A 27,792-nucleotide genomic window follows, 5' to 3' on the forward strand; every position below is an offset into this window, starting at 1 on the left:
TTAATTATTTTATAATGATTATCATTGTCATTTAATTAATTGGTGCTCTTAATATATTTTATTTACGTATATGTTATTTAGTTAAAGCTTAAATAATGATAAATTCTCAAGTTTATTTAGCGTGATTATTTTTATGATTGATTATAATATAATTTTGTTAAAATGTCTTTGACTCGTTTTAAAGATAAATATTATTCTATGGCCATAGAAGATAAAATTTGAATTATTTGTAGTTGGAGGTTTGACCTTGGGGATTTAAATGAGTAAAGAATGAAGGTGAAATATCCTTTCGTTGGTTGTTATTATAATAATGCTCATTTATCCTGACTAGTTACTACAAGTATAATTCAAATTTTAATGTTAATCATCATTAATATATTTTTTAGTATTAATTATTGCTACGCATGTTATGTGATTATAAAAATTTATTTAAAAATTGTTCTCACTCCTTATGTTTCTTGTGTAATATAATCATAAAAATAATTAAATAAATATAGATGGATGTTCCAGCAATTCCAACTCCTTTTCCTTCAGTAATTTCTGCAGTCTTCTCTGGCACAACATGGAGTGTTGATGCTGTAGCCAACTCAGTTACTTTCAATGGAGTAGCTGTGTCTTCATTCACTTTTTTTCCAAATCAAGAAATTCCAACCATGATAGATGGGGCCATAGTTGTTACTTTTTACTTACCTCCAGTAAATCATGTGAATCCTATTGTAAATTTATTTCAAGCACCCATGTAAATATTATAATAGAAGTAGAAAAAGAAACTATGATATGTAAATAGGCACGTATTGTAAATGTTTTCAATAATATGTAATATATATAAAAGTAAGCAACTACGCACGTAGTGGTAAATATTTATGGTATGATATGATGTATAATATTATTACTATACATGTGTTTTCTAGCTAGAATTATTATATATATATATATATACGTATATTACTGAGATTAATATTAATATGACTAGGCGTTACATTTTAATGGTATCAGAGCAACGTTCCATGTGTAACTTGGGGAAATGTGCTAACCATGTTTCTAGTATAATAAACTAACTTATAAAAATTTCAGATGGCAGGAAGGAAAAATACAGAACTGACTGAGGCTGTGCAAGCTATTAGGGACATGGCTGCCGCCTTGTTAAGGAATCAACGACCGGAAGGAATGGGGGAGTCACAAGGATTAGTGGAATTTAGGAGAAATAAACCTTCCCAATTTGACGGAGGTATAAACCTGAAAAGGCTGAATTATGGATTAAAGAAATAGAAAAGTTATTTAGAGCCATGAACTGTTCTGATAACCAAAAAGTAAATTATGCAGTGTTTATGTTAGTAGGAGAAGCAGAATATTGGTGGGATAGTACTAGAAGACTATTAGAAGGAGGAGGAATAATTATTACATGGGAAGTATTTAGAGCTAAATTTTTTGAAAAATATTTTCCTAATGATGTTAGGAGGGCTAAAGAAATAGAATTTATGCAATTAAAACAAGGGAACATGACAGTGGGAGAGTATGCTTCCAAGTTTGAGGAATTGGGAAAGTATTCTACTTTCTTTTATCATCCTGATGAGAGAATGAAGTGTATTAAATTTGAGGATGGACTTAGACCAGAATTAAGAAAGGCAGTAGGAATATTAGAAATTTCTGATTTTCCCACATTAATACACAAGTGTCATTTTCTGGAAGGTTTTGATCACAATAAATATAACAGACCAAAATCTTTTGGTCCTCAGTTTAACAAGAAAAGGAATAATGAAGGAAAACCTTATGATCGACCTCAATGGAAACCCCAATCTTCTCAATTTGCAGGAAATTCCAGTGGACCCATGAATAATCAAGCTAAGTGTCTTAAGTGTGGACATGGTCATTATACTAAAGACTATCATCTCAAAGGACCTGTTTGTTTCAAGTGTGGAAAGCCGGGTCATGTGTTTTCTGAGTGTGGACAACCAAAGGCGCACGCGAATACTTCTGGACTCACACTGAGACCTCCTACAACTGGGAGAGTTTATACCATGACCGGAATTGAAGCTGCTCAAAACAACGATCTAATACAAGGTACATGTTTCATTAAAGGCAAAACTTTACATGTACTGTATGATTCAGGCGCAACTCATTCTTTTATCTCCAATGATTGCGTTCAACACCTTCAATTGTCAGTTTCTTCTTTAGAGTCTAATCTAATTGTTTCGACCCCTACAAACAAATCTGTAATTGCCAAAAAAGTTTGTTTAGACTGTCCTATTTTTATTACTGATAGAAAATTTCTTGTAAATTTGATCTGCTTACCTTTATCACAATTCACTAGTAGAAAATAAGCATATTACGTCACCCCTTTTACGTCAGAAATACGAAAATATGACGTAAAAAAAATGCGGTGGCATTTTTGTAATTTTTGCGAACTTTTTACGTCGCACCTGGTAGGGTCTGACGTAAAAAGTCTAATCTACGTCGGAGGTATGTTTGTCCGACGTAGATTTGACATTTTACGTCAGACCCTACCAGGTCCGATGTAAAAAAGACGCAAATTTGAATAAGAGAGCGTGAGGCACAGCGCGCGCATTCACTTTTCATCACTTTTTGTTTTTTTCTCTGTAAACCCTCTCCCTCTCCTTTGTTACTGAATCGTTTTTTTGTTTTTTGCAGAGGGATGAACTCTTTGTTACTCATTTGAACATTGTTGCTGCTCCTCAGGTATGAAACAAGGTTTCGTTAGCACTTTTCTACTTAGCATTGCTACTCTGGCTATCTGTTTTATTCGATTTTTTGGTTGTTCTATTTGTATGGGTAGTGGGCGTTTTTTTTTGTTGTTCTACGAAACAGAATGGCTTGTTCTGCAAGCAGAACGGCCTGTTCTGCAAGCAGAACGGCCCGTTCTACAAGCAGAACGGGCCGTTCTGCCTGCATTCTTATGTTTGTTTTTTTTTTGTTTTTTTACTACTTTTTGACGTCGGATTTCGTAATGTCTGACGTAAATTTACGTCGGGTTTGTAGGTCCGACGTAAAATTTACGTCTCCCGCTTCTACGTCAGTATGTTTTCTGACGTAAAAAGCCTAAAATATCCGACATAGTACACCTCTTTTGTACTAGTGATTAGATGTGATTTTAGGTATGGACTGGTTATCTTCCAATCATGTCCTTCTCAATTGTGCAGAAAGGTCTGTAATGTTTTATGATTCTAAGGACCTATTGATTTCATTATCCAAACCAATAAGAAAGTTTTCTTGGGGTAAAGTTCAAGGATATTTAATCTTATCCTCTATGGAAGCTAAATAGGAAGTCGACTTGAAAAACATAGTTGTTGTTCAAAATTTTCCTGAAGTTTTTCCTAATGATATTCCTAGTTTTCCACCTGACAGAGAGATTGAATTTTTGATTGATTTAACACCTGGAACTGGACCAATTTCAATGGCACCTTATAGGATGTCACCTTCTGAATTAGCGGAGTTGAAGAAACAATTAGAAGAGTTGCTTGAAAAACAATTTATACGCCCTAGTGTATCACCTTGAGGGGCTCCCGTTTTGTTAGTTAAAAAGAAAGATGGAAGTTTTAGGTTGTGTGTAGACTATCGTCAATTAAATAAGTTTACTATAAAGAATAAATACCCTCTTCCTAGGATAGATGATTTGATGGATCAATTGAGAGGAGCCACTGTGTTTTCTAAGATAGATTTAAGATCAGGATATCATCAAATCAAAGTGAAAGCAGAAGACATACAGAAAATTGCATTTAGAACAAGGTATGGTCATTATGCATATCAAGTGATGCCTTTTGGAGTAACCAATGCACCTGCAGTATTCATGGATTATATGAATAGGATTTTTCGTCCGTATTTAGACCATTTTGTGGTGGTCTTTATAGATGATATCCTCATATATTCTCGAACTCATGAAGAGCATGAAGAACACCTTCAAACTGTTCTCCAAATCCTAAAAAATAAACAATTGTATGCCAAACTTTCTAAGTGTGAATTTTGGTTAGAGGAGGTTAAGTTTTTAGGACATGTGATCTCCAAAGACGGAGTGTCTGTGGATCTGTCTAAAGTAGAAGCAGTTCTGTTATGGGAACCTCCAAAGACAGTGACAGAAATCCGTAATTTTTTGGGTTTAGCAGGATATTATAGGAGATTCATTGAAGGATTTTCTAAAATAGTCATGCCTTTAACTCAACTCACTAAGAAAGGACAACTTTTTGAGTGGACAGAAAAATGAGAATAGTTTTCAAGAGCTTAAGAAAAGATTAACCACTGCACCAGTCTTAGCCTTACCCAATCCTAATGGAAAATTTGTCATATTTTGTGATGCCTCAAAAATGGGATTAGGGTGTGTTCTTATGCAAGACAGAAGGGTAGTAGCATATGCTTCTAGACAACTAAGAGCTCATGAAAGGAATTACCCAACCCATGATCTAGAACTAGCTGCCATTGTTTTTGCACTTAAGATATGGAGACATTATGTGTATGGTGGTAAGTTTGATGTTTTTAGTGATCATAAGAATTTAAAATATTTGTTTGATCAAAAGGAATTGAATATGAGACAAAGAAGATGGATGGAATTTTTGAAAGATTATGATTTTGAATTACATTACCATCCAGGAAAAGTCAATGTTGTGGCTGATGCACTGAGTAGAAAATCTTTACACATCTCTTCACTAATGATTCATGAGATGAATTTGATAGAAAAATTTAGAGATATGAATTTATCAACTACAGTAAGTCAGGATAGAATACAATTGCATGCAGTTCAAATTACTAGTGACTTACATGGACAAATTGGTGAGGCTCAGGTAGTTGATAAATTCATTCAAAAGAAAAAGAGATTGTTGGGTCAAAAGGATGGTGAAAAGTTTAGTATAGATCAAATAGGAGTTTTGAGATTTAATGATAGGATATGTGTACCCAATGATTCAGAAATTAAGAAAACAATTCTAGGTGAGGCACATAAGAGCAAGTTGAGTATACACCCTGGGGCAACAAAAATGTATCAGGATCTCAAGAAAATGTTTTGGTGGCCCAAAATGAAAAAGGAAATAGCACAATATGTGGTTACATGTTTGGTTTGTCAGAAGGCCAAGATAGAACACCAAAAGCCAACAGGAATGTTACAACCCTTAGATATACCTGAATGGAAATGGGACAGCATAGCAATGGATTTTGTAGTTGGTTTACCACGAACAATTCATAAGTTTGATTCCATATGGGTTATCGTGGATAGGCTGACAAAATCTGCTCACTTCTTACCCATTAATATTAGGTATTCACTAGAAAAATTGACTGAAATGTACATAAGGGAGATTGTACGGCTGCATGGTATACCATTTAGCATAATATCTGATAGAGATCCTAGATTCACTTCTAAATTTTGGGGAAGTTTATATTAAGCATTAGGAACTAAGCTTTGCCTTAGCTCTGCATATCATCCTCAAACAGACGGACAATCAGAAAGGACCATTCAATCCTTAGAAGATTTATTGAGAGCTTGTGTGCTAGAGGATTCTGGTAGTTGTGATCAATATCTGCCTCTGATTGAATTCACGTATAACAACAGTTTTCATTCTAGCATAGGTATGGCACCCTATGAAGCTCTATATGGGAGAAGGTGCAGAACTCCTTTGTGTTGGTTTGAGACATGAGAAAATTTAATCTTGGGCCCTGAATTGGTACAACAAACCACGAAAAAAATCAAAATGATTCAGGAAAAATTGAGAACGACTCAAAGCAGACAGAAAAGCTATGCTAATAAAAAAAAAGACGACCTCTTGAATTTCAGGAAGGTGATCATGCATTTTTGAAAGTTACACCAACAACTGGAATTGGTAGGGTAATGAAATCAAAGAAACTCACACCTCGATTTATTGGTCCTTATCAAATTCTCAGAAAAATAGGTCCTGTAGCTTACCAAATTTCTTTACCTCATTTTCTTTCTAATCTTCACAATGTTTTTCATGTGTCTCAATTAAGAAAATATATTTTTGATCCATCTCATGTAATAATTCCTGATACAGTACAGTTAAAGGATAACCTTACATTTGAAACAATGCCTTTACAGATCACAGACAAGAGGATCAAGCAGTTGAGAGACAAACAGATTTTACTGGTAAAGGTCATCTAGAATGATGTTATTGGAGATGCTACGTGGGAATTGGAAGAAAAAATCAGGGAAAACTATCCTTATTTATTTTTAAACAATAAAAATTTCAAGGACGAAATTTCTGTAAGTAGGGGAGAATTGTAATATTCTAAATTTATGATACAACATTCTCAATTTTATATTATATATATATATATATTTAAAAAATAATATTTCTTTTAAATTTTAGTTACCTTATTTAAAATAAATAAAATTGGTTGTATTATTATTTTTAGATAGTTATAATTCATTTTTAGAATAATATTTTAATCGTCACGTATATATAAATATATATATATATATATATATATATATATAGATGACATCCAATAATATTATAAATATTTATAATATTATAATTATATATAAAACTATCTATTATAATGTATATACAAGAAAAAGTTAAATTTCCCACGGATAATTTCCCACGGACAAAAATCCGTCGGAAATTTCTGACGGATTTTCAAATGATGGAATTTTCGACGGATTTAAATCCGTCTGAAATTTTCGACGAAATTTCCCACGGATTTAAATCCGTCTGAAATTTCTGAGAGAATTTCCCACGAATTTAAATCCGTTTGAAATTTCTGAACAGAATTTCCCACGGATTTAAATCCGTCTGAAATTCATGAACAGAATTTCCCATGGATTTAAATCCGTTTAAAATTTCTGAACAGAGTTTCCCACGGATTTAAATCCGTCTGAAATTTCTGAACAGAGTTTCCCACGGATTTAAATCCGTCTGAAATTTCTGAACAGAGTTTCCCACGGATTTAAATCCGTCTGAAATTTCTGAACAGAGTTTCCCATGGATTTAAATCCGTCTGAAATTTCTGAACAGAATTTCCCACGGATTTAAATCCGTCTGAAATTATTAAATAAAATTTAAGCCAATTATTTTTCAAATGCAACCAATCCTAATCGCATCGATACATAACAATGCACTATATAATATTTTCATTATTATATGAGTGTTTTCAAAATATAAATAAGATAAATATAAATCAAAGTGTGTGAGGTATGACTTATATTATATTACCTATATATAATTATATGTTTAGGTTATTATAAATTATAAACTAATTAGCATAAATGTGTTTTTTTTTTACTTAAAATATCAACACATGACGTCCAAATTTAAGAATACCTTATCTTTTCTTTAATTATTAAAAATCACTCATCTCTTTGGAAATAACGTTATTAATTAAATAAGGAAAAAAAAAGTTAAATTATGTTCTGCAAATATCATATTTATGTATCTATCATTTATTTCTAAATTACATCCAATACTATGCATGTCATTTTCATGAAAACTTTCATTGATCTTCAATTTTGAAAATAAGATTTTTTTCAATTCATTTTCAAAATTATTACTTAAATTTAATATATTTTTTAAATCACAGTGTGCATGATATTTAAAATAAATTTCAAAAAAGTTGAAATAATGAAATAAGAGATCAAATCTCATTTAATTAATGATATTTGTATTAATAAATTATTTTCTCTTATTAGTATATAAATAGTATTATCTTTATGTGCCACTTAAATAAATAAAAAAGAAAATTAATACTCACTTAAAAATTTGAGAAGAGATATACGTATGACGTTATTGAGAAAAACTTCAAGTAGGGGTTAATGGAATTTTTTCTAGATTAAATCTTCTTTATTTAAAACTTAAAACATTAAAGTTAAAATAATTACACTAAATATTTATTTTTGTTCCTAATAACTGATTAATTTAAAAATCTGTCTTTAAGTTGTAGTAATTTCTTAAATTTACATTTTATTAATTTCTGAATTTTATATTTAAGTAAATCAGTAAAATACAAAGTAACGAGTATAAATATGAGTATTTAAAACTTCAATGAATCTATATATAAAAAGTAGAGATAAAGACAGAGAAAATGAATGGAAGAAAAATAGTTAAATATATAGTTGTTTGATTATCTATAGTAATAGATAAAGGGAAATATACGTCATTTTGTAACTGATTTTGTCTAAAAAATCATAGATAATCATACCCTTAAAATTAAACTATTTAAATATATAACCATATTATTACAAATAAAATTAGAATATATAAAAGAAAAATCAGTTAAGGGTATGATTATCTATTATTTTTTAGACAAAATCAGTTACAAGATGACGTATAACTTTATATTAAATGTGAATTTTATAAATTCAACCGTTAAATTAAAAATCTTTTACTCTTAAATCATATATACAAAATGTTATATTAATCGAAGATGATTTCTTATAAACCAAAATTAAATCTGTTGGAAAATTTATATTTTCGATGAGAAAATTTTTGTAGGAAAAGCTATATTATTGATGAAATATTTCAGACAAATTTATATTTGTCGAAAAAAGTAAGAAATGGTTTTAAATTTGATATGAAAATATTATGATATTATTAGATAAGATTTTAAGTTAGTATTTTATTAATGGTTGATAATTAAAAAGTAAAACAAGGATAAATACATTTTTTGAATTTTATATGTTTGATTTAAGATAACTTACAAAATAACTCTTGGTAAAGTTATTCCGCTCAATAACTCATGGTGTGTGTTGAATTTTATCGATCCAATTAATTGTTAAATTAAAAGTTATTAAATTTTACTAATAATTAATATAAAAAATTAATTAGTTTTGAAATAAATTATTTGCTAATTAACAATATAATTGAAACATTAATTATTTTAAATTATTTAACTAGAATCTTATTGATAATTTACTATATGATCTTAATATTTTTGTATAACTAATATCTGGTTTTAAATTTGATATGAGAATATTATATATAATTAGATAAGATTTTAAGTTATTATTTTATTAATAGTTGATAATTAGAAAGAAAGAAAACAAGGATAAATACATTTTTTGAATTTTATATGTTTGATTTAAGGTAAATAAATATATTAAATTAATTAATAATTTATTTAAAATATTAAAATTTAATTTATAAGTATGTAATAAATAAATCTTTATAATTTTATAAATTATATTATCATTATAAATTATAAAATTAAATAATTTAAATTATAATTTTAAATAAAAATAAGTAGATATTACTTATAAAAGTAAGTAGATATAAATAAATAATAATTAAATATATCATTATTATTATTATTAATTATTATTATTTGTAATATAAAATTATTATATATTATTATTATAGTACAAATATGAGATTGTATATTTGAGGATGACTTAAATGAATTAATTTATATAAGTTATACTGACAACATACATATACATTTCGGTAGCTTATTCATCAGAACTTCACAGTTAAGCGTGCTTGAGCTGGAGTAGTACTGGGATGGGTGACCTTCTCGGAAGTTTCCCAGAAATTGCACAAGTAAGGATAAAACACGCTAAATAATGAAATATTGTGAAATATAACCATTGAGAGGCCAAATATGAGGGTTATTACATTAATAAATTTATTAAAATTAAAAAAAATTATAATTTTTGACGAAAAATTCCTTCAGGGTAATTTCCCACAGATAAATCCGTGGGAAATTTCTCACAGATATATCCGTGGGAAATTTCCCATGGATATATCCGTGGGTAAATCCGTGGGTAATTACCCACGGATAAATCCGTGGGAAAATCCGTCGGAAAGTTACTCACGGATAAAAATCCGTCGGTAAATATTTCAGACGAGCAATTTACCGACAGATTAGTGTCCGTCGGTAATCCGTCGAAAATGCACTATTACCCACGGACTTTTGGCATTTTCCACGGATTTTGGCCGTCTGTAATAGCGAATTTTCTTGTAGTGAACTTATATATTTTAATAAGTAATTAAATTAATTGGTATAACTAAATTAAAAGAAAAGTGATGTGGTGGTGTATTACGTGTGACGTGTGTGCTTAGGTGTAAAGAATATGAGATGGATGGTGAATGGTGTATGTATGAAATGTGTGCAGTGAAAGATGTGTGGTGAATGGTGTACGTGTCTATTATGTGTAATGATGAATAAGTGTGGATAAATAAGAATATGAGGTGCAGTAGATAAATATGTACAGAAGTAGATAACGTATAACGTAGAGCAATTATTTTGATAATGTAGGTTACGAATGATCTTACGTAATCAAGGGGTATTACACCCCTATAAATAGGAGTAACCATTTGAAACGTTCGAGCATAGTGGGAGAGAGCGAGAACGTAAAAAGAGAAAAATTATGTGAGAAAGAAAGACACTGTTTTAGGAACAATTTTATATCTCTACTAAGGTAAGAGAGAGGAAAACTTTATCTCTTTAAAATTTTATATACTACTATGTTTATTTATTTATGTTATTTTTTATGTATATTTATCTAGTGGGGTGTCCTTAACCTCATTTATTTGCTTAATCTATGATTATTGTTATCCATAATAATTATTAATAAGTGCATAATTTTATACTGTTTAATTATTTTATAATGATTATCATTGTCATTTAATTAATTGGTGCTCTTAATATATTTTATTTACGTATATGTTATTTAGTTAAAGCTTAAATAATGATAAATTCTCAAATTTATTTAGCGTGATTGTTTTTATGATTGATTATAATATAATTTTGTTAAAATGTCTTTGACTCGTTTTAAAGATAAATATTATTCTATGGCCATAGAAGATAAAATTTGAATTATTTGTAGCTGGAGGTTTGACCTTGAGGATTTAAATGAGTAAAGAATGAAGGTGAAATATCTTATTGTTGGTTAAGGTGAAATATCCTTTTGTTGGTTGTTATTATAATAATGCTCATTTATCCGGACTAATCACTATAAGTATAATTCAAATTTTAATGTTAATCATCATTAATATATTTTTTAGTATTAATTATTGCTACGCATGTTATGTGATTATAAAAATTTATTTGAAAATTGTTCTCACTCCTTATGTTTCTTGTGTAATATAATCATAAAAATAATTAAATAAATATAGATGGATGTTCCAGCAATTCCAGCTCCTTTTCCTTCAGTAATTTCTGCAGTCTTCTCTAGCACAACATGGAGTGTTGATGTTGTAGCCAACTCAGTTACTTTCAATGGAGTAACTGTGTCTTCATTTACTTTTTCTCCAAATCAAGAAATTCCAACCGTGATAGATGGACCCATAGTTGTTATTTTTTACTTACCTCCAACAAATCATGTGAATCCTATTGTAAATTTGTTTCAACCACCCATGTAAATATTATAATAGAAGTAGAAAAAGAAACTATGATATGTAAATAAGCACGTATTGTAAATGTTTTCAATAATATATAATATATATGTAAAAGTAAGCAACTACGCACGTAGTGGTAAATATTTATGTATGATATGATGTATAATATTATTACTATACATGTGTTTTTTAGCTAGAAATATTATTTATATATATATATATATATATACGTATATTACTGAGATTAATATTAATACGACTAGGCGTTACACTTTTATACTATACTAGTATATATTTTAGTTTATGCAATACACATTCATATTTATTATATATAATTAAATTTATAATAAATTATATATAAATATATATTATATTTGAATATATAAGTTATATTTAAAATTATTATTGATTAATATTTTGAATATATAAATTATATTTTAGAATATTATATATAAATATTTTAAATATATAAATTATATTTTGTACCAAAAAATTATTTTTATTTATTGATATATTTTTTAAAATTATTAATATTTAATATATAAATAATTATAATAAATAAAAATTAAATTAGATAAGAAATTAAAAGGATAAAAGTTAATATTTAATATATAGAAGTTAATTTTTTTTTTTGTAATGAATAACATTACTACTAGTTAATTATTCAAATTCATTATAACTTTCAAAACAATCATTTTACCTTTTTAATAAATTTTGTTAAGATTTTGTAGAAAAAGAATAAACTAGATTATGATTCTGAAATCGAAATATTAACAATTTGGTAAATTTTCAAAAGAAAAAACTAGAAGATCTTTTCTAAGATATAATTTATTTAAGATTTTAGATAAGAGAAAAATAATTAATTTTAATCACTCCCAACAAAAATGACACTTGAAACCCACTTATTCAATTCAACTGCCAAAAACAAAGAAACACAGCAAAGAAAATGCCGTTTTATAACAGAAAATTAAATCAGAGCCTTACTCGTCGGAAATTTAGACTAGCTTCGCCCAAATAGATTGGAAGGAGAATAATGATATTTCTTTTTATCCATGCAACTTATAACGAGAACAATAAAATTTGAATCTAGAATTATACATGTATATTACTCTAATCTTTCATCACTAAGTATACCAATGTTACATCTATGAAATCATCTTAAAAATAATAAAAAAATATATAATACAATAACATTAAAAAATGGTAATATTGTGTGTGCAATATCCATAATAAAATTAAATTTACAATCTCATGCAAACTATCAAAAGTTTTCCATCACTATCAACTCTACTGAATTACATCAAGAAGAAGCATGAGTGCATGCAAATCGACAAACAGGACATGTGGCATTATGCACAAACCATTCTAAAATACAACGATAGTGGCAAATGTGGGTACAAGGCAACCTCGCTGCATCATCACCTGACTTCAAATCTTCCAAACATACAACACAACTGTCCATTTCATGATCCATAACCTTAAACCTTTCAAGCATAGTTGTTCCTGCAGGCAGAGAATGTTGACCACCCTCACAAGCCATTTTTTGCACAAACTCACTCGATGGAACTTGTTCAAGATAGAAGAATGGAACATTCACTATGTTATAACAACATCGATCCTTTAACACCATAACATACATGCAAAAACACTTGTGAACTCCTAGATACTGAAGTACCCTATCACGTAACATTTTTGACAGCTTTGCAATCATGTCACAATCATGACCGTTGATGAAAGTTTGAGGCACACCGTAAGTTGCAAGGAAAATGTTTAACCAATGAAGATTTGGATAAGAGAAAAGGTCACCATTATTTGGTAGTGGTAACCCCAAAGAGTGAACTTGAACCTTTCTTTCTGGCTCAGAAGTGCCTACCACCATAGTTAGAGAGATGAATTTACTTCCTTGGGCATCCATTGAAGAGACTTCTAGTGTGAGTTTGTGCCAAGAAAATAAGAACATAGAGGGAAAGAAAATTGAAGGAGTTGTATTGAGAATGGGTCTAGAAAATAATAAAGCAAATCTAATGATCAAATATTAAATAATAAATATTCATTAAATTTTAATTTCTGTTTTAGATTTAATTTCAATTTATCATTTGATAGATGAGTATTTTTTTCATCTAGTAATTGGTCCTCGTTAAAGATTTTTTAATTTTTTTTATCGTTATAGATTTTTTTTTTATCTAGTTGATCCACGCTAAAGATTTGCACAAGCTGTTTCTTATCGTTATACGATGTTAAAGATTTTTGTTCTTGATTTTCCGACAAACTAAATTCTATTAAAATTATGATCATCTTGATTGATATTAGTTTAGATTTAATTTTTATGTTTAAAATTATTTTATCTTTGATTTATCTCTATTTAATATAATGAAATGTTTATTATCGATGATGAACATTTCTAACAATGTGTTTCACTTATTTTTATTTATACATTTTATTTGAATTTCAAAATACTTTAATTTTACAATGAAAAGTATAGAAATATCTTGTAGTTATTTTGAAATAAAGTAATTATAACTTTCAAATTTAATATTAATTAGGTTAAACTATTTTTTTTAGTTCTTATAATTTTGTTTACTTTACTTTTAAGTTTATATAATCTTATACTTATTTTTTTAATCCTTTTTAGTTCTTACATTTTATGATAGATTTTTTAATTTTTATACTTATGTACTTTTTAATCTTTATTGACATGAATGATATTCAATTTAACTTTGTATGTCTGAAGTTAATTTTTTTTTTGTTAGAATTACTTTTTTGATGCTTGTGTCTCTATTTTACCATCACATATAATATTATTGTCGAGACACTATTTTCTTATCCTCACAAAATTGAATATTTTTATCATGTTAATATAAAACAAATAATGTTAAAAAAAATAATGAGAGAAGTTAAAAGATTAAAAAATTACATGTATAGAGACTAAAAAGATATATCCTAAATTATAAAAATTAAAAATAATTGAAAATCATAAGTATAGAAACTAAAATAATATATTTTAAATTATATAAACTAAGAAGTAAAGTAAGTAAAATTATAAAAACTAAAAAATATTTTAAGATATTAATTATTAACCAACTATGCCATCCAAGAACATGAGACACCATTTAATTTAATTATTTACACATATTTAATATCAATTATTTTTTTTATTTGTTTATTTTTTTTTCATAAAATACATTGAATTACGAAATACATTTTGAAGCCAATTGTTATAAAGGAATAAATTTTAGGAAATATATAAATTTTAACCATTAGGATTAATTTAGTGGTTGGGTAAGGAGATGAATTAAGATAATTAGAAATATCAGGACCTAGATTCAATCCACCATCTTTATAATCTTTCATATCCTTAAAAAAAAAATACTATATAAATTTTAAAGTCAATCACTCTATATAATAATAAATAAAATAATTACCAATACAATTAATTGTCTTTAGATTAATATATATATTTTTTACTACGACCTTCTTCTTTTAAAATACATAAAAAACAAATATACAAAGGCTCAAAGTGCCTTTTTTCCGCCACTAATAAATTATAAAGATGATAAAAACTTAATTTCACAACATGTCTACTATGATTGCTAAATTTCACTTTGATTTCTCTAATTTTAAAAATATAAAATTTTAATTATTTAATTAAATTAATACTTATAAATTATTAAATTTTAACATTTAAGTGATATGATATTTGATAAATAATATTTAAAAATAAAAAAACCATGTTAATAAAATTTATTAATAAAATAAATATCAATCATTATTAAAATAAATATAAACAATGATTTTTGTATGTTATTTTTTTATTTTTTTTATTTTTATATATCACATCAATAAATAACATGTTAATGTTAATTAAGTGATGAGGTTAATGAAAAATTTCAAAGTTTAATGGTTAATGAATAAGTGACTTCTAAAAAACTTATTTATATATATTTTTTATTTTTAATTAATATTTATTTTAAAAGAACATTGTTCATTTGTTATACGGTGATGTTCGTGAATTTCGTACCATTTTTTTTTCTCGTAACAAATAGCATTGCTTAGTTAATTATTCAAATTCATAACAACTTTAAGTCTTTATTTGATTCAAAGAAAATAAGAAATTTTAAAAGAGGGACAAGATAGGAGTTAAAAAGTTTGTTTGAATGAAAATGATAAAGTAACTTTTTTTTTTTAAATTTAGTTTATATTAGTCTATAATGAAAAAGAAGAATTTTAAAAATTAATTTACTTTTATATTTTTATAATTTTAAATTTAATAACATAAACTAGAATATTTACATATTTTATTAAACATATTCTAAAATCCTTTTTTTCTTCTTTAAATCTCCAAATATTGGAAGAAAGTTAAAATTGAATTGAGAGATTTTGTTCTCCTTGCATAATTAAAATTAAACCAAACGATAAGAATTTTTAAAAATCTCTTTACTCTCCTCTATTTTACCCAATCAAATATTATGTAAAAATAACTATTTTACCCTTTTAATAAACTATTTTTTAAGATTTTCAGAAAAAGAATACACTAGATTATAATTCTGAAATAGAAAAATTAACAATTTAGTAAACTTTAACAAATAACTAGAAGATTTTTCCAAAAGATAATTTATTTTAGTAAGATTTAGATAAGAGAATAATAATTTATTTTAAACACTCCCTACAAAAATCACACTTCAAAAACCCACTAATCCAATTCACCTTCCCAAAACAAAGAAACAGAAAAGATCAACAGAGCCTTGGTCGCTAGAAATTTAGAAAACTTTAACTGAATTGATTGGAAGCAGAATGCCGATGTTTTTTTTTTCTTTTTTTTTTTTTCTGTTAAACTTATTATTTGTAGAAATTAAACTAGAATTCGAATATAAAATTACATACATATATATTACTTTAATCTCGCACACCATTTAAAATATAACGTTACATCTATAAAATCATCTTGAATCAAGAAAGTATATAATACAATTGATAACTGTAATAATAATAAGTAATTTTGTGTATACGTGTAACATCTATATATAAGAAAATTTAAATTGAAAATCTCATACAAACAATAAAATCATTAGAGTTACATCATACATGCATCAAGAAGAGGCATGAGTGCATGAAAATCGACAAACAGGACATGTGGCATTCTGCACAAACCATCCTAAAATACAATGATAGTGACAAACATGGGTACAAGGTAATCTCGCTGCTGCATCATCACCAGACTTGAAATCTTCCAAACATACCATGCAGTTCTCCATTTCATGATCCATAACCTTAAACCTTTCAAGCATAGTTGTCCCCGCAGGCAGAGAATGTTGACCACCCTCACAAGCCATTTTTTCCACAGTCTCACTCGATGGAACATGTTCAAGATAGAAGAACGGAACATTCACTATGTTATAACAACAACGATCCTTTAACACCATAACATACATGCAAAAACACTTGTGAACTCCTAGATACTGAAGTACCCTATCACGTAACATTTTTGACAGATTTGCAATCATGTCACAATCATGACCGTTGATGAAAGTTTGAGGCACACCGTACGTTGCGAGCAAACTGTCTAACCAATTAAGATTTGGATACGAGAAAAGGTCACCATTACTTGGGAGTGGTAACATCAAAGAATGAACTCGTACCTTTCTCTCTGGCTCTGAAGTGCCTACCACCATAGTTAGAGAGATGAATTTAACTCCTTGCACGTCCATTGAAGAGGGTTTTTTCGTTTTGAGTTTGCGCCAACAAAATAAGAAGAGAGAAAGAAGATTAAAGAAGTTGTATTCAGAATATGGGTTTTGAAAATTGTGGAGCTCATGTATTTATAATGCTCAAATAGTAAATAAAATATATTCATTACACTGTGGTAATTGATATTTTAGATTTGATTCCAATTTATAATTTGATCAGTATTTTTTATCTAGTAATTGGTTTTCGTTAAAGATTTTTTATCTAGTTGATCCACGTTAAAGATTTCCACAAGCCATTTCTTATCATTATATCATGTTAAAGTTTTTTTTTCTTTTTTTTCTTTTTCCAACAAGCTAATTTCTATTAAAATTATGATGAAATTGATTTATAATAATTTGGATTTATTAATTCTTATATTTTGATACACTGTATTTATTAGATGACGTGTCTCAATTATAATAATCTCTCTTCTCAGTTTTAAAAGTGTTTTTCCTTTGATTTATTTTTATTAATATAATATAATGTTTATTATCGATGATGAAAATCTCAAGTGTTTAATTTATTTTTATTTGAATTTCAAAATACTTTTATTTTACAATGAAAAGTAGTATAACGTGTAGATATTTTGAAATTTATAACTTTCGAATTTTCTTTCCTTAATTAAAAAAATTTCCGATCTTATCTTCCATTCTTTATATCATGCTCCTGATTATGTTTATTTTTATCTTCCAAAAAGAACTTATCTTCTCTCCCGCCCTTCTGTCGTTCATCTTGATTTTACTCTCCCGTCAATCTTTATCTCCCTCGAAACTTTTCTCACTCTAACAATTCTTCTATAAAACCTTATATATCTCAATCTTCTATATCAATTGTTTTGAATACTTGATAAGGATTAAATTTTTTGGATTTTCAAAAAATATAACTGATCCATTTCAAATTTAAAGGGCTACTGGGTCGCAAAGTGTTGAAAAGATAATTTAAATTTTTAATTTCAAAATTTCAAAATATTGTTAAGATATAAACCAATATTATTTATTTTGAAGATATTATTTAAAATTAGAAATATTATATTTATTTTAGAGAATTTTATGATTATCCGTCAATTTAAATTAATGAAATGGAGTATTAAATAATTTTTAATTTTTTTTAAATTTGTAAATTTGATCTATACATTAAGAATTTTAAATTCAATGATTAAATTATTAAAATTTGCTATAAAACATGAGTTATTAAACGGAATAAGTCTAGATAGACTCACTCTTAGAGTAAACGAATTCCTCCTCATATATATATATATATATATATATATATATAGAGGAGAGTTAAAATAACACCGATGTAACTTTTAATGAGTATTATACTATTCAATAATTTTATATTAAATGTGAATTTTGTAAATTCAACCGTTAGATTGAAAATTCAATCACCCTATATGTTTATATAAAATTTTGTTAAAATTGAACAATAACTTGAAGGTAATCAAAATATTCATATTTTAATATATTTTGAAATGTATATATTACGTTAATTTTTTATTATTATAAGAATGAAGTATCAAATCATCTTGGATTAATATAAAATTTTGTATATATGATCTAAGAGGAAAGAACTTTCAATCTAATGGTTGGATTTATAAAATTCACATTTAATATAAAGTTATTAAGTAATATAATACTTTGTAAAAGTTACACCGATGTTATTATAATCCTCCTCATATATATATATATATATATATATATATATATATATATATATATATATATATATATATATATATATATATATATATATATATAGATGATTATAATTACAATGGTATAACTTTTACTAAGTATTACACTGTTCAATAATTTTATATTAAATGTGAATTTTGTAAATCCAACTGTTAGATTGAAAGTTCATATTACTTTATACGTGTATATCAAATTTTGTTAAAATTGAACAACAATTTGAAAGTAATCAAAGTATTCATATTTTAGTGTATTTTGAAATGAATTTGTGAATATGAGTGAAACTTGAAAATCACTCTCTCACAAGTTTTATTAGTGAAACTTTGAAACCCATTTTATGGATGAAACTTTGAAACCCATTTCTCACAAGTTTTATCGGTAAAACTTGAAAACTTCTCCCTCACAAGTTTTGTAACGAAACTTGAAAACTTTCCATCATATAACTTTTCTCTCATTTAAGACAGTGACCCTACTATAGGGATGATTTTTCTCATCTAGAGAACCTCTATTTATTTATCTAACATTCTAATCGAAAGAGAAAACAAATAAGTTAAATTATACTTTTGATTTTTTATCTTATTTTTTAGATTCATTTAAGTTCTTCATCTATTAAAATATTTATTTTGCCTCTTTATATTTTATATTTGTATCAATTTAGTCCTATTAAAACAATGATTATTTTCAATTTTGCGACATAATTTTAAATTAATTTTTGATTAATTCAAAATACGAAACTTGTAATATTAAATTCACCTATATGAAAATTATAAAATGCAATTGAAATTTGGATCTAAAAAGACTATAAATATAGTAAAAATTGTCTGAAAAATATATTCTATGAACAACTAAAAAATAATATAAAATTAGATTTTTTAATTTTTATTTTTTATTTTTATCATATTTATAATATATTTAGCTTGAACTTCAATTATATTTATTAATTTTCATATAAGTGAATTGTATGAGATAATATGAAAGCACCTTTAGTAATATGAAACCACTTATTGGTAGTATGAAAGCACCTTTGGCATTTCAAACTCGGAGAAGCCACATAATGAAACAAAAAGTAAAAACACCTTGAAACCAAGTGCGTTGACAGATAATTCTTTTCATCGCGCGCAATGCAATTGCTGAAGAAAAAATCTTTCACATCCACAATAATGTATCAAATCACAATTTGGAACTGTTGCTGTGCATCAGTTTTTCAAAATTGTTGGACTTGAGGATGGTAATTGTTACATTCATAATCTGAAGGAGGCACAAGGAACATAAAAAATTGATAATGCATCTTAATTATCTTACCATATCATTTAACTCCCATGAAATGTTCATTAAAAATGCTTACTCAACACCAAAACTACTAGTTATCCAAGTAAGTATCAGACCTCCAAATCTTCCATAAAGTCATCTCCATAACCCCATTCCACATCACATCAACCCTATCAATAGAAACTGAAATGATTTTGTGGTCTTTGGTAGAAAAGAAAGAAAGTTAAAATTTTAATTTCTTTTTGTTTGATTATATAGAAAGTAAAAGAAGAAAATAACTACTAACCACGTGGTTAAAAATCGAAGATAAGAGAATTTAATACATGCGATTTAAAACCCCTCAAATCTTTATGTATGATTGACTTCTTCTTTTGCATTCTCGTCAACCCTAGTCACATGGCCATGTTTAGACATGATTATGTAACATGTGACATGTTTCCAAGACAAATGCTACAAGGGTCCATAAAAGTTTCAAACCATAATTTTGTTTAGTACAAAATTTTACAACCTCATTGTGTCTTTGCGCAACTCCTCTGTACGCCATCAACTGTTTCAACAACCCACCATTTTCAGTGTGGTCTACGACTTTTTACCGTCTCACACCATCACCAACAACCCCTATACTACTAGAATAATCGGTTATAGTTAACGACAAATCATGGCCAATAAACGAATGAAATGAAGGTTTATTTTATCGAACATCAAACAAGTTACAAATATATCACAAACTCTTTCTTTTATATACATAATATCAGTTAACACAAACTTTCACAACGAACTAAGGCCTAGTATATATATTATTGTGCAAGTTGAGAAAACAATGTTACTTGACCGAATGTAGGAGAAATAAAACTATAATCTTATGCGGTTGTCAAGTAAGAGCATTTGTGATGATTGGATTATTTGTGGCCTTTCATCCAAATTCACTACACACAAAAAGTTGGTGGTGTTGGCCACAATCACAAATTGTTGTCTTTCTTTTTGTTTACTTTTTTACTCTAATTTTAGCAGCCACACAAACAAATCATGTTAGAAACGTACTTGCTTAGAAGATGCTATGATTGCTAAATATTTTTCCATCTATGCTAACTTTTTTGTGGTAGCAGATATGACAAGCACATAAACCACTACACCAAACCTATATATTAAAATATAGTATTACGTAAAAAAATGTGTTCATCGGATCAACATACATAAGTTGGGGATGACAGGGAACAATAAAGTCACCTCCAAATGAAAAGTACCATGATATAAGAACAGACGCATCTCAAACAGTTATCTTTGTCGGTACTAGTGTTCTAGTGGTGTTAAAAGACCGTAGAAATGCCAAACGGTATAGGACAGTGGAAAGCACCACCCAAAACAAAGTGAAATGAAAATTACTTGTATGATGATAAATATTAATTATTACCTCCGATTAACCTCTACCACTATATATATTATTGTTGCTGGTACAGTCACAAACTACTGTATCTACCTTGAATAATAAGAGAGATAGAAAAAGGACAAAGATAAAATGTGATATGTGATAAGAAAGGAAGAGAGGTAGAAAACAATAAAGGAACTATACAATTAATAGGAATGATATTTGGACGACACCACTATTTTATACACACTCCTAATACTTATTTTTATTTTATTCTTCTTATTCTCTTTTTATCACATGCATGATATAACTTGTTTATATATTATTTTCTTTCACAAAATATTTAATAAGTTGTTCTAAAAAAAAATCTAATAAATTACTTGAAAGAAATTATTAGTTAATTTTAAATCATATGATCTCTAACAAGTCTTTCTATATATATATATGACATGTAATCAAATATTAATATATTATTAGTTTTTTCTCCTAAATTAAAAACTTATATGTCATATAGTGGTTGAGTGAGGGTCTAGGACCATAGATACCTTCTTGTTGGGAGTTTTCAACTATTTTTTGTTGTTGTTGGCAATTAATATTATCATTTATTACCACAACCACTTGCCATGATATTATTGTCATTGTTTATACTTGTTTACTGTAGCGCTCATCATCCCCTACTGAAATAACTGACCATTGTCAGTAACGAATAATCATTAGGACCAAAGGAGTTGAAATGATGAGAAAGCGATGGTGTATTTGTGTAATTATACTTTAAAATGTTATATTAAATTTGATAACAATATTTTTCTTTTCATGTCTTTGTTTTCCTTTTGAAGTGGTAGCAAATATATGTTTAGTTAAAATTTGTTAAGACTAGCAGACTAAAACAAGTACCAAAGGGACAAAAACAGAGACAAAAGCATCAATGCGTTATTTTACTCATACTCAAGGTTCAGCAACACAAAACGGGTCAAAGGGAAAGCAAGTAAGGTACATAAGAAAACGCAGCCATTGTGAAAGATTTGTACATAGCACAAAATCTCTCTTGATATCATTTTAATTAGTAGGAAAATCTGTTACGCTAGTCCTAGGGGACCTATGTTCGTGCTGAAGGAAGCACATTCTTTCCTGCCCCAGTAGGAACATTGATCTCAATGCTGTCAAAATTGTCTGTTCCTGACTTTGTATCATCCTTAATTGGCAATTCTTGGCCCTCACTTTTTGCTACGTCCGTTGTGTTCAGTTTGTCTTTGCTTTTTCCCCATACCACGGTGTAAAGTCCAGTCACAATGATAACTGCTCCAATTATACTGCAAAACACAGCAAAATTTTCACACTTTAATTTTGGCATTGACAAAGGAACAAAACTTTATATATAAATTTTGATATGATTAGTGTTCTTCTCTAATTAGAATTGAAATTTTACTTCAATATGTATTAACATATTTAATGAAATTTTTATTAAATATATTATCAAAGTAAAATTTCAATTTTAATTAGAAAATAACACATAATATTGCATGTAATTAAGTTTTATTCACAAGAACTATGTTAATTGAACATTGCATACCTTCCCGTAAAAACTTGCTCAGCCAAGACAATGGATCCCAATGCAGCAGTGATAATCATACAAAGAGGACTGAAAGAAGTCACAAACACAGGTCCACGTTCCCTGGTCACAACTCCTTGTACATAGTATGCCATTCCAGAGCATACCACACCCTAGTTATCAAGAATTGAGTGTTATATTACTTGAATCATTGACCATCAATTCATTATTATGAGATTAATTAAACTAACTGATTAGTCGCGAGAATTGTAAGAATTATTAATGATTAATCAATTACAAAGTATAAGGTAAAAATTAAGAACCAATGGGGTACTCACAGAATAAACACAAGCAAGTAGCCTTGAGTCCATGCCTATGGACCACACACTCATGTCACGTTCAAATATAAGAGTAGCAATTCCACCCTCAAAAATGCCCAAAAAGCAAATCCAAGCTGTAACTGAGAGCTCTGCTGGGTACATCTTCAAAGTGAAGGACTAACACCACAAAGTACAGTAACACTCTATTAGTACGTGAACGTCTTTTTTTTAATCATGGACTTATTAAAATAAAATAATATAGAGTAATTACATAAGCACTCTTTGAAGTTTGTGAAATTGTATACCCCACTGCTTACACTATGACCCCAGAAAGGTCACAGTGAACGATGAAAAAAATAAAAAAATTGTATGTAATCTCACAAACTATGAGGGTGTTTAGTAATTTACTCAAAAACATGTATGCATGTGTAAAAGTGAAGGATAGTAGATTATACTTGCAAGATGAAGAAGCTAGCCCAACCACCGCAACTTGCAATGAGCATTACTGTGCCAAGCACCCAGTTTTGTTCAGAGGGCTCTGTGGTGCTGCCACTGTCATGGTGACTTGCTGCATGTCCCTTTATGATCTGAAGGGCAGGGCCTTTGTACAAAGTCATAACCATGGCTCCTGTGACTGTTACTGCTGTTCCAACTACCTTGGCTACACTGTGTACCTTTTTGAAGTTCACTGTCTCTAACCTGGTTAGCACATTGCAAGAATATGATTAGACATGATATCATGCATGCCTTGAAATTCTGTTTTGTTGCTCAACGCAATTTCCATTCACATCATTAGCGTTGGATTGCATTACATCAAAGTATTAATTGGTTATTATTCTTTTTAAGTATGTGAACATATGTGACCCATTTGACATTTGTGGGGGCACTTGTCAATGAGTGGTACCATACGGAAAAAATCACCTGTAATTTGATGTTTGTCTTTTTTGCCGCTCCACTAATTAAAATTGACACGCATTAATAAAAATATAAGATTAAATATGATTTTTCATCTCTCAAAATATCGTGAGTGTGACTTTTGCTCATATTATTGGCATTGGATTCTAGCTATAGGAATGCTATGCTACTAGCCTTTTTTCTTTTGCGTAAGCACATAAGCTGTCATTGTTATGGTGAAAGGATATTAAGCATCTACAGTTACCTGCAAATGAGTGCCAATATAAAAGTAATGGCTGGGAGGACATTAATGGAGGCCGATGCAAACGTTGTTGAGGTGTTCTTCATTCCCATGTTGTACAAGTTTTGATCAAGCACGGGCCTGTTTGTTTTCATCACAAACAAAATAATCAGAACAAAAAACTATGTCGTAGTATGTATTTCCTTCAAATCATAACCAAATCCTTGACAAAAGAAAATCTAGTTATATCCCAAAGTACAAAAGATGCCCCGCCCCTATTTCATACTTACTAGGCTAGATGATATTCTTTGTCCAAAAAGGGTGTCTCTATCTGCCATATTTTGCGTTAGTTTTTTCTTTTATGATAAGCCAAATTTATTTGACGGTTTATCAGCCTCAGGTTGTTATTCTTTAGGTTTGAGGCTCTCCATCATCCTACTCTACCATTTTTAGTGCTCATCCGTGGATGAACACAGGTAAATGATTTTCTGACAATAACAATAGAGGCTATATCCTTTCCATTGCATAATTAATAGAAATGATAAAAGGAAATCACTATCATGTTAAGACTGTTTAAAACATTGCTTAAACTGTTAAGATGCAGACATCTAATTTATCTTCAACTTAAAATCATTTGATGGTATAGAAACTATAGTATTATGTTATGAATCAATTATTTTTTACTTTTTTATATACCACCGATAAAAAACGATTCTAAAGTATCAGGGCAATGGATTGGTGTTATTTGTTTATTTTTAATGTTTAAGTTGTTAAATGAACGATCAAATGATTTTATGTCATTTCGTGGTGGATTGCTTCTTTGAGTATGATGTGTCCACTAGAAATGGTGGGCCAACATGATGAAGCACCATTATCGAGTTGTCGCATTTCTAACGTTTTGATATTATGGATTATATGCTATTAATATTCCTTAATTTCTTTAACGGTTTCGATTTTAGTGAGACACACAACAGAACCAATTAGCACGTCAGAAGCTAAATTAAAGAAAAATACAAGTAGCTACGGCTCTGACGGAGTTTTCCCCAAAAGGATGAATATGTATAGATTTATTTGTCTTGAAAGTCGAACCCAATTAGCTATACAGACTTGAGGCATGCATATTTGAATTGTCCTTATGCTCCATTAAATATTAAAGTTTTGTGAGACAGCTTTTCTATTTAATGGAATTTTGGAATTCGAAAGTGACTCTAAACAAATACATTATAGAAAATCAGGAAACCAATCACTTAATTAGTTTAAACTAGTGTGAAAAAAAAAAATACTTCGAGCTTATGTGAATTATTTTTAAAAATAATAAATGATAAAAATTATATAATAGTAGATGATTATTAAAAATATAGATGATTATGGAATGAAATTTACAAAAAAGAATAAATAATTTGTAACTTGCAAAATAATAGTTATAAAGGTAAAATTGGACAAAAATTATGTATACCAAAAAGTTCAATCCCTTTATTATAATTCGTCACATTACTTCATATTTTTATATTTTATTTAATAAAAATATTTAAAAATTATTAGTATTTATTAGATCAATTGATGTTATGTTTGATTATTAAATTTTAAGATCTTATAAGGACAATTAATTTTTAATATAATTTTTTACTATTTAAAAATTTGAGGATAAAATCTTCTTAAAAAATATGTACACCAAATCAGATTATTGCCTGTATGTATATTATAAAATTCATAAATAAAAAAACTGACTTAGTAAAAAATCAGCCAAAGAATTGAAAAATTATTAAAGAATTGGTAAAAAAAGAAAAACGGTTGACAATGAGTCAACAAATATTTTTAATACAACAATATTTCAACTTTTACTTAAAATTCAACTTGAAGTATTTGTCAATTTTTTTACTATTCTAAATACAAATGTATTATTATTAATAAATATCGATCGGTATATATTTCTAAAACTTAGACTTAAACTATTATAATATATTTAATTTGAACTTTTGTATTAATTTAATTATTAATAACACATAAAATTATGTTCTATTTTAAGTTTTTAATATTATAAATTTATGATATTATGTATCTTTAATATTATTTTATTTATTACGAAACTATTATTATTTATTAATATTGGTTCAAGACCATACTGTTTAGCCACAGAACATTGAATCAATGTCTTGATTGTTTGACAACAGGTTGAGTTTTGAAAACATCATACTTATTATATATTTAGTAATAATTAATATTATAAGGGAATAGGTATCATCGGCATGGCTAGAAAGCCATGCATGCATGTGTACTTGGTATATTTTTCAGTTGGGCCCATGAAGGGACTTAGAAGGAACAAACAAAAAGTACGAGTGAGTGCTGCGAATATATTGATACGTGAGATGTGAAGGGTTGAAGAAGAGCCTTACTCAAGGAAACCGAGAGCTGCTAGCCTCAGGAACACAGGGAAAGTCATCTTTGGCCGTATTTTTCTGCATAAAGGATCATCACAACTCATGAAGGAAAAAGTTATAATACGAGAAAATCTTTACTTAGTGTACGTGTTAGTTGTGTATCTATTTTCTTCCCATATTAGTGTTTATGGAAAAGAGGAAATAGAAAAGTTTTAGATGAGAAAAGCTTAAGGAAGATTTGAGGAGGAGAAAGAGACGTACCTTTCGAGGACAAATGCAAAAGGTGCCATGATGAGAGTGGCAATTATGTGACGGTACACGGAGAGTACCCAATGGCTCATGCCATGCTTGAAGGAAACCATGGTGATGATGTACATTCCGGAGTACCCAAACTGAAGGGACACCATAGCAAGGTAGGGCTTAATCTTGCGGAACGTCTTCCCCATTCCATTAGATGATGCATTTTGATCCTCCATCTTCTAGTTAACCTTACCACACACACAAACACAAACACAAACTCACTAATAAGCTATTGGTTATGTTTTGTGAGTTTGTGGATGACACACTCTAAGAAGCGCAATGGCCTTCTTATAGGCCCCAAAAGCAAGATTTTAAAACAAGCTAGCCCCGGCCACTAACTCTCTCACCTCTATTTTCCTTCCCACAGATTCCCTTATCCATTAAGGAAAATAAATTAAAGAAACATATTCCGAGTACAATTTCTAGAATAATATTATATTTGTATAGTACAATCAAAACTCAAAAGAAGAAGAAAAAAAAAAAGTTAAGGGAAATGTTGTTTTTGTTTATATCTCTAGAAAATAATTCATGTTGTTCTCTCTTCTTTCTCTCGGGGGTGGGGGATATTTGATTTCATTGGCAACCAAATGGAAAGAGAGTGCCTAGTCATGACGCATGCAAATCAATGATTTATGGTCACGTAAGAATGGATATGCTATATATGTGCATAGCATTTAATTAGAATCATGGAAGAGTATATATATTGTTACAATGTGTGTATATTATGTATTTCTCCCAAAATGAAAAACAAGTTATATACTCATCTCGA

The 27,792-nt window shown here is 28.2% G+C and overlaps 3 protein-coding genes across 3 annotated transcripts; all 3 read right to left on the reverse strand.

Annotated features, from left to right (window-relative positions):
- Positions 1 to 12,591: 12,591 nt before the first annotated feature.
- LOC145952167 (uncharacterized) lies at positions 12,592 to 13,170 on the reverse strand. Its single transcript, XM_083064393.1, has one exon. It carries the CDS (start codon positions 13,168 to 13,170, stop codon positions 12,592 to 12,594), a length of 579 nt encoding a protein of 192 aa, XP_082920519.1.
- Positions 13,171 to 16,378: 3,208 nt separating this feature from the next.
- On the reverse strand, positions 16,379 to 16,960 carry LOC145952168 (uncharacterized). Its single transcript, XM_083064394.1, has one exon. The coding sequence runs from the start codon at positions 16,958 to 16,960 to the stop codon at positions 16,379 to 16,381; it is 582 nt and encodes a 193-aa protein (XP_082920520.1).
- A 5,291-nt stretch (positions 16,961 to 22,251) lies between these two features.
- SIAR1 (nodulin MtN21 /EamA-like transporter family protein) lies at positions 22,252 to 27,295 on the reverse strand. The gene is made up of 7 exons (XM_020358042.3): positions 26,985 to 27,295; positions 26,739 to 26,801; positions 24,370 to 24,486; positions 23,666 to 23,909; positions 23,229 to 23,387; positions 22,912 to 23,063; positions 22,252 to 22,651 (listed from the first exon to the last, which is right to left on the reverse strand). The coding sequence occupies exons 1-7, from the start codon at positions 27,197 to 27,199 to the stop codon at positions 22,438 to 22,440; spliced, it is 1,164 nt and encodes a 387-aa protein (XP_020213631.1). The 5' UTR covers positions 27,200 to 27,295; the 3' UTR covers positions 22,252 to 22,437.
- Positions 27,296 to 27,792: the final 497 nt, after the last annotated feature.

This window comes from Cajanus cajan, chromosome 9, assembly GCF_000230855.2.
Source record: "Cajanus cajan strain Asha chromosome 9, NIPB_CcT2T_4, whole genome shotgun sequence".
In the NCBI taxonomy this organism is placed as follows: Eukaryota; Viridiplantae; Streptophyta; class Magnoliopsida; order Fabales; family Fabaceae; genus Cajanus; species Cajanus cajan.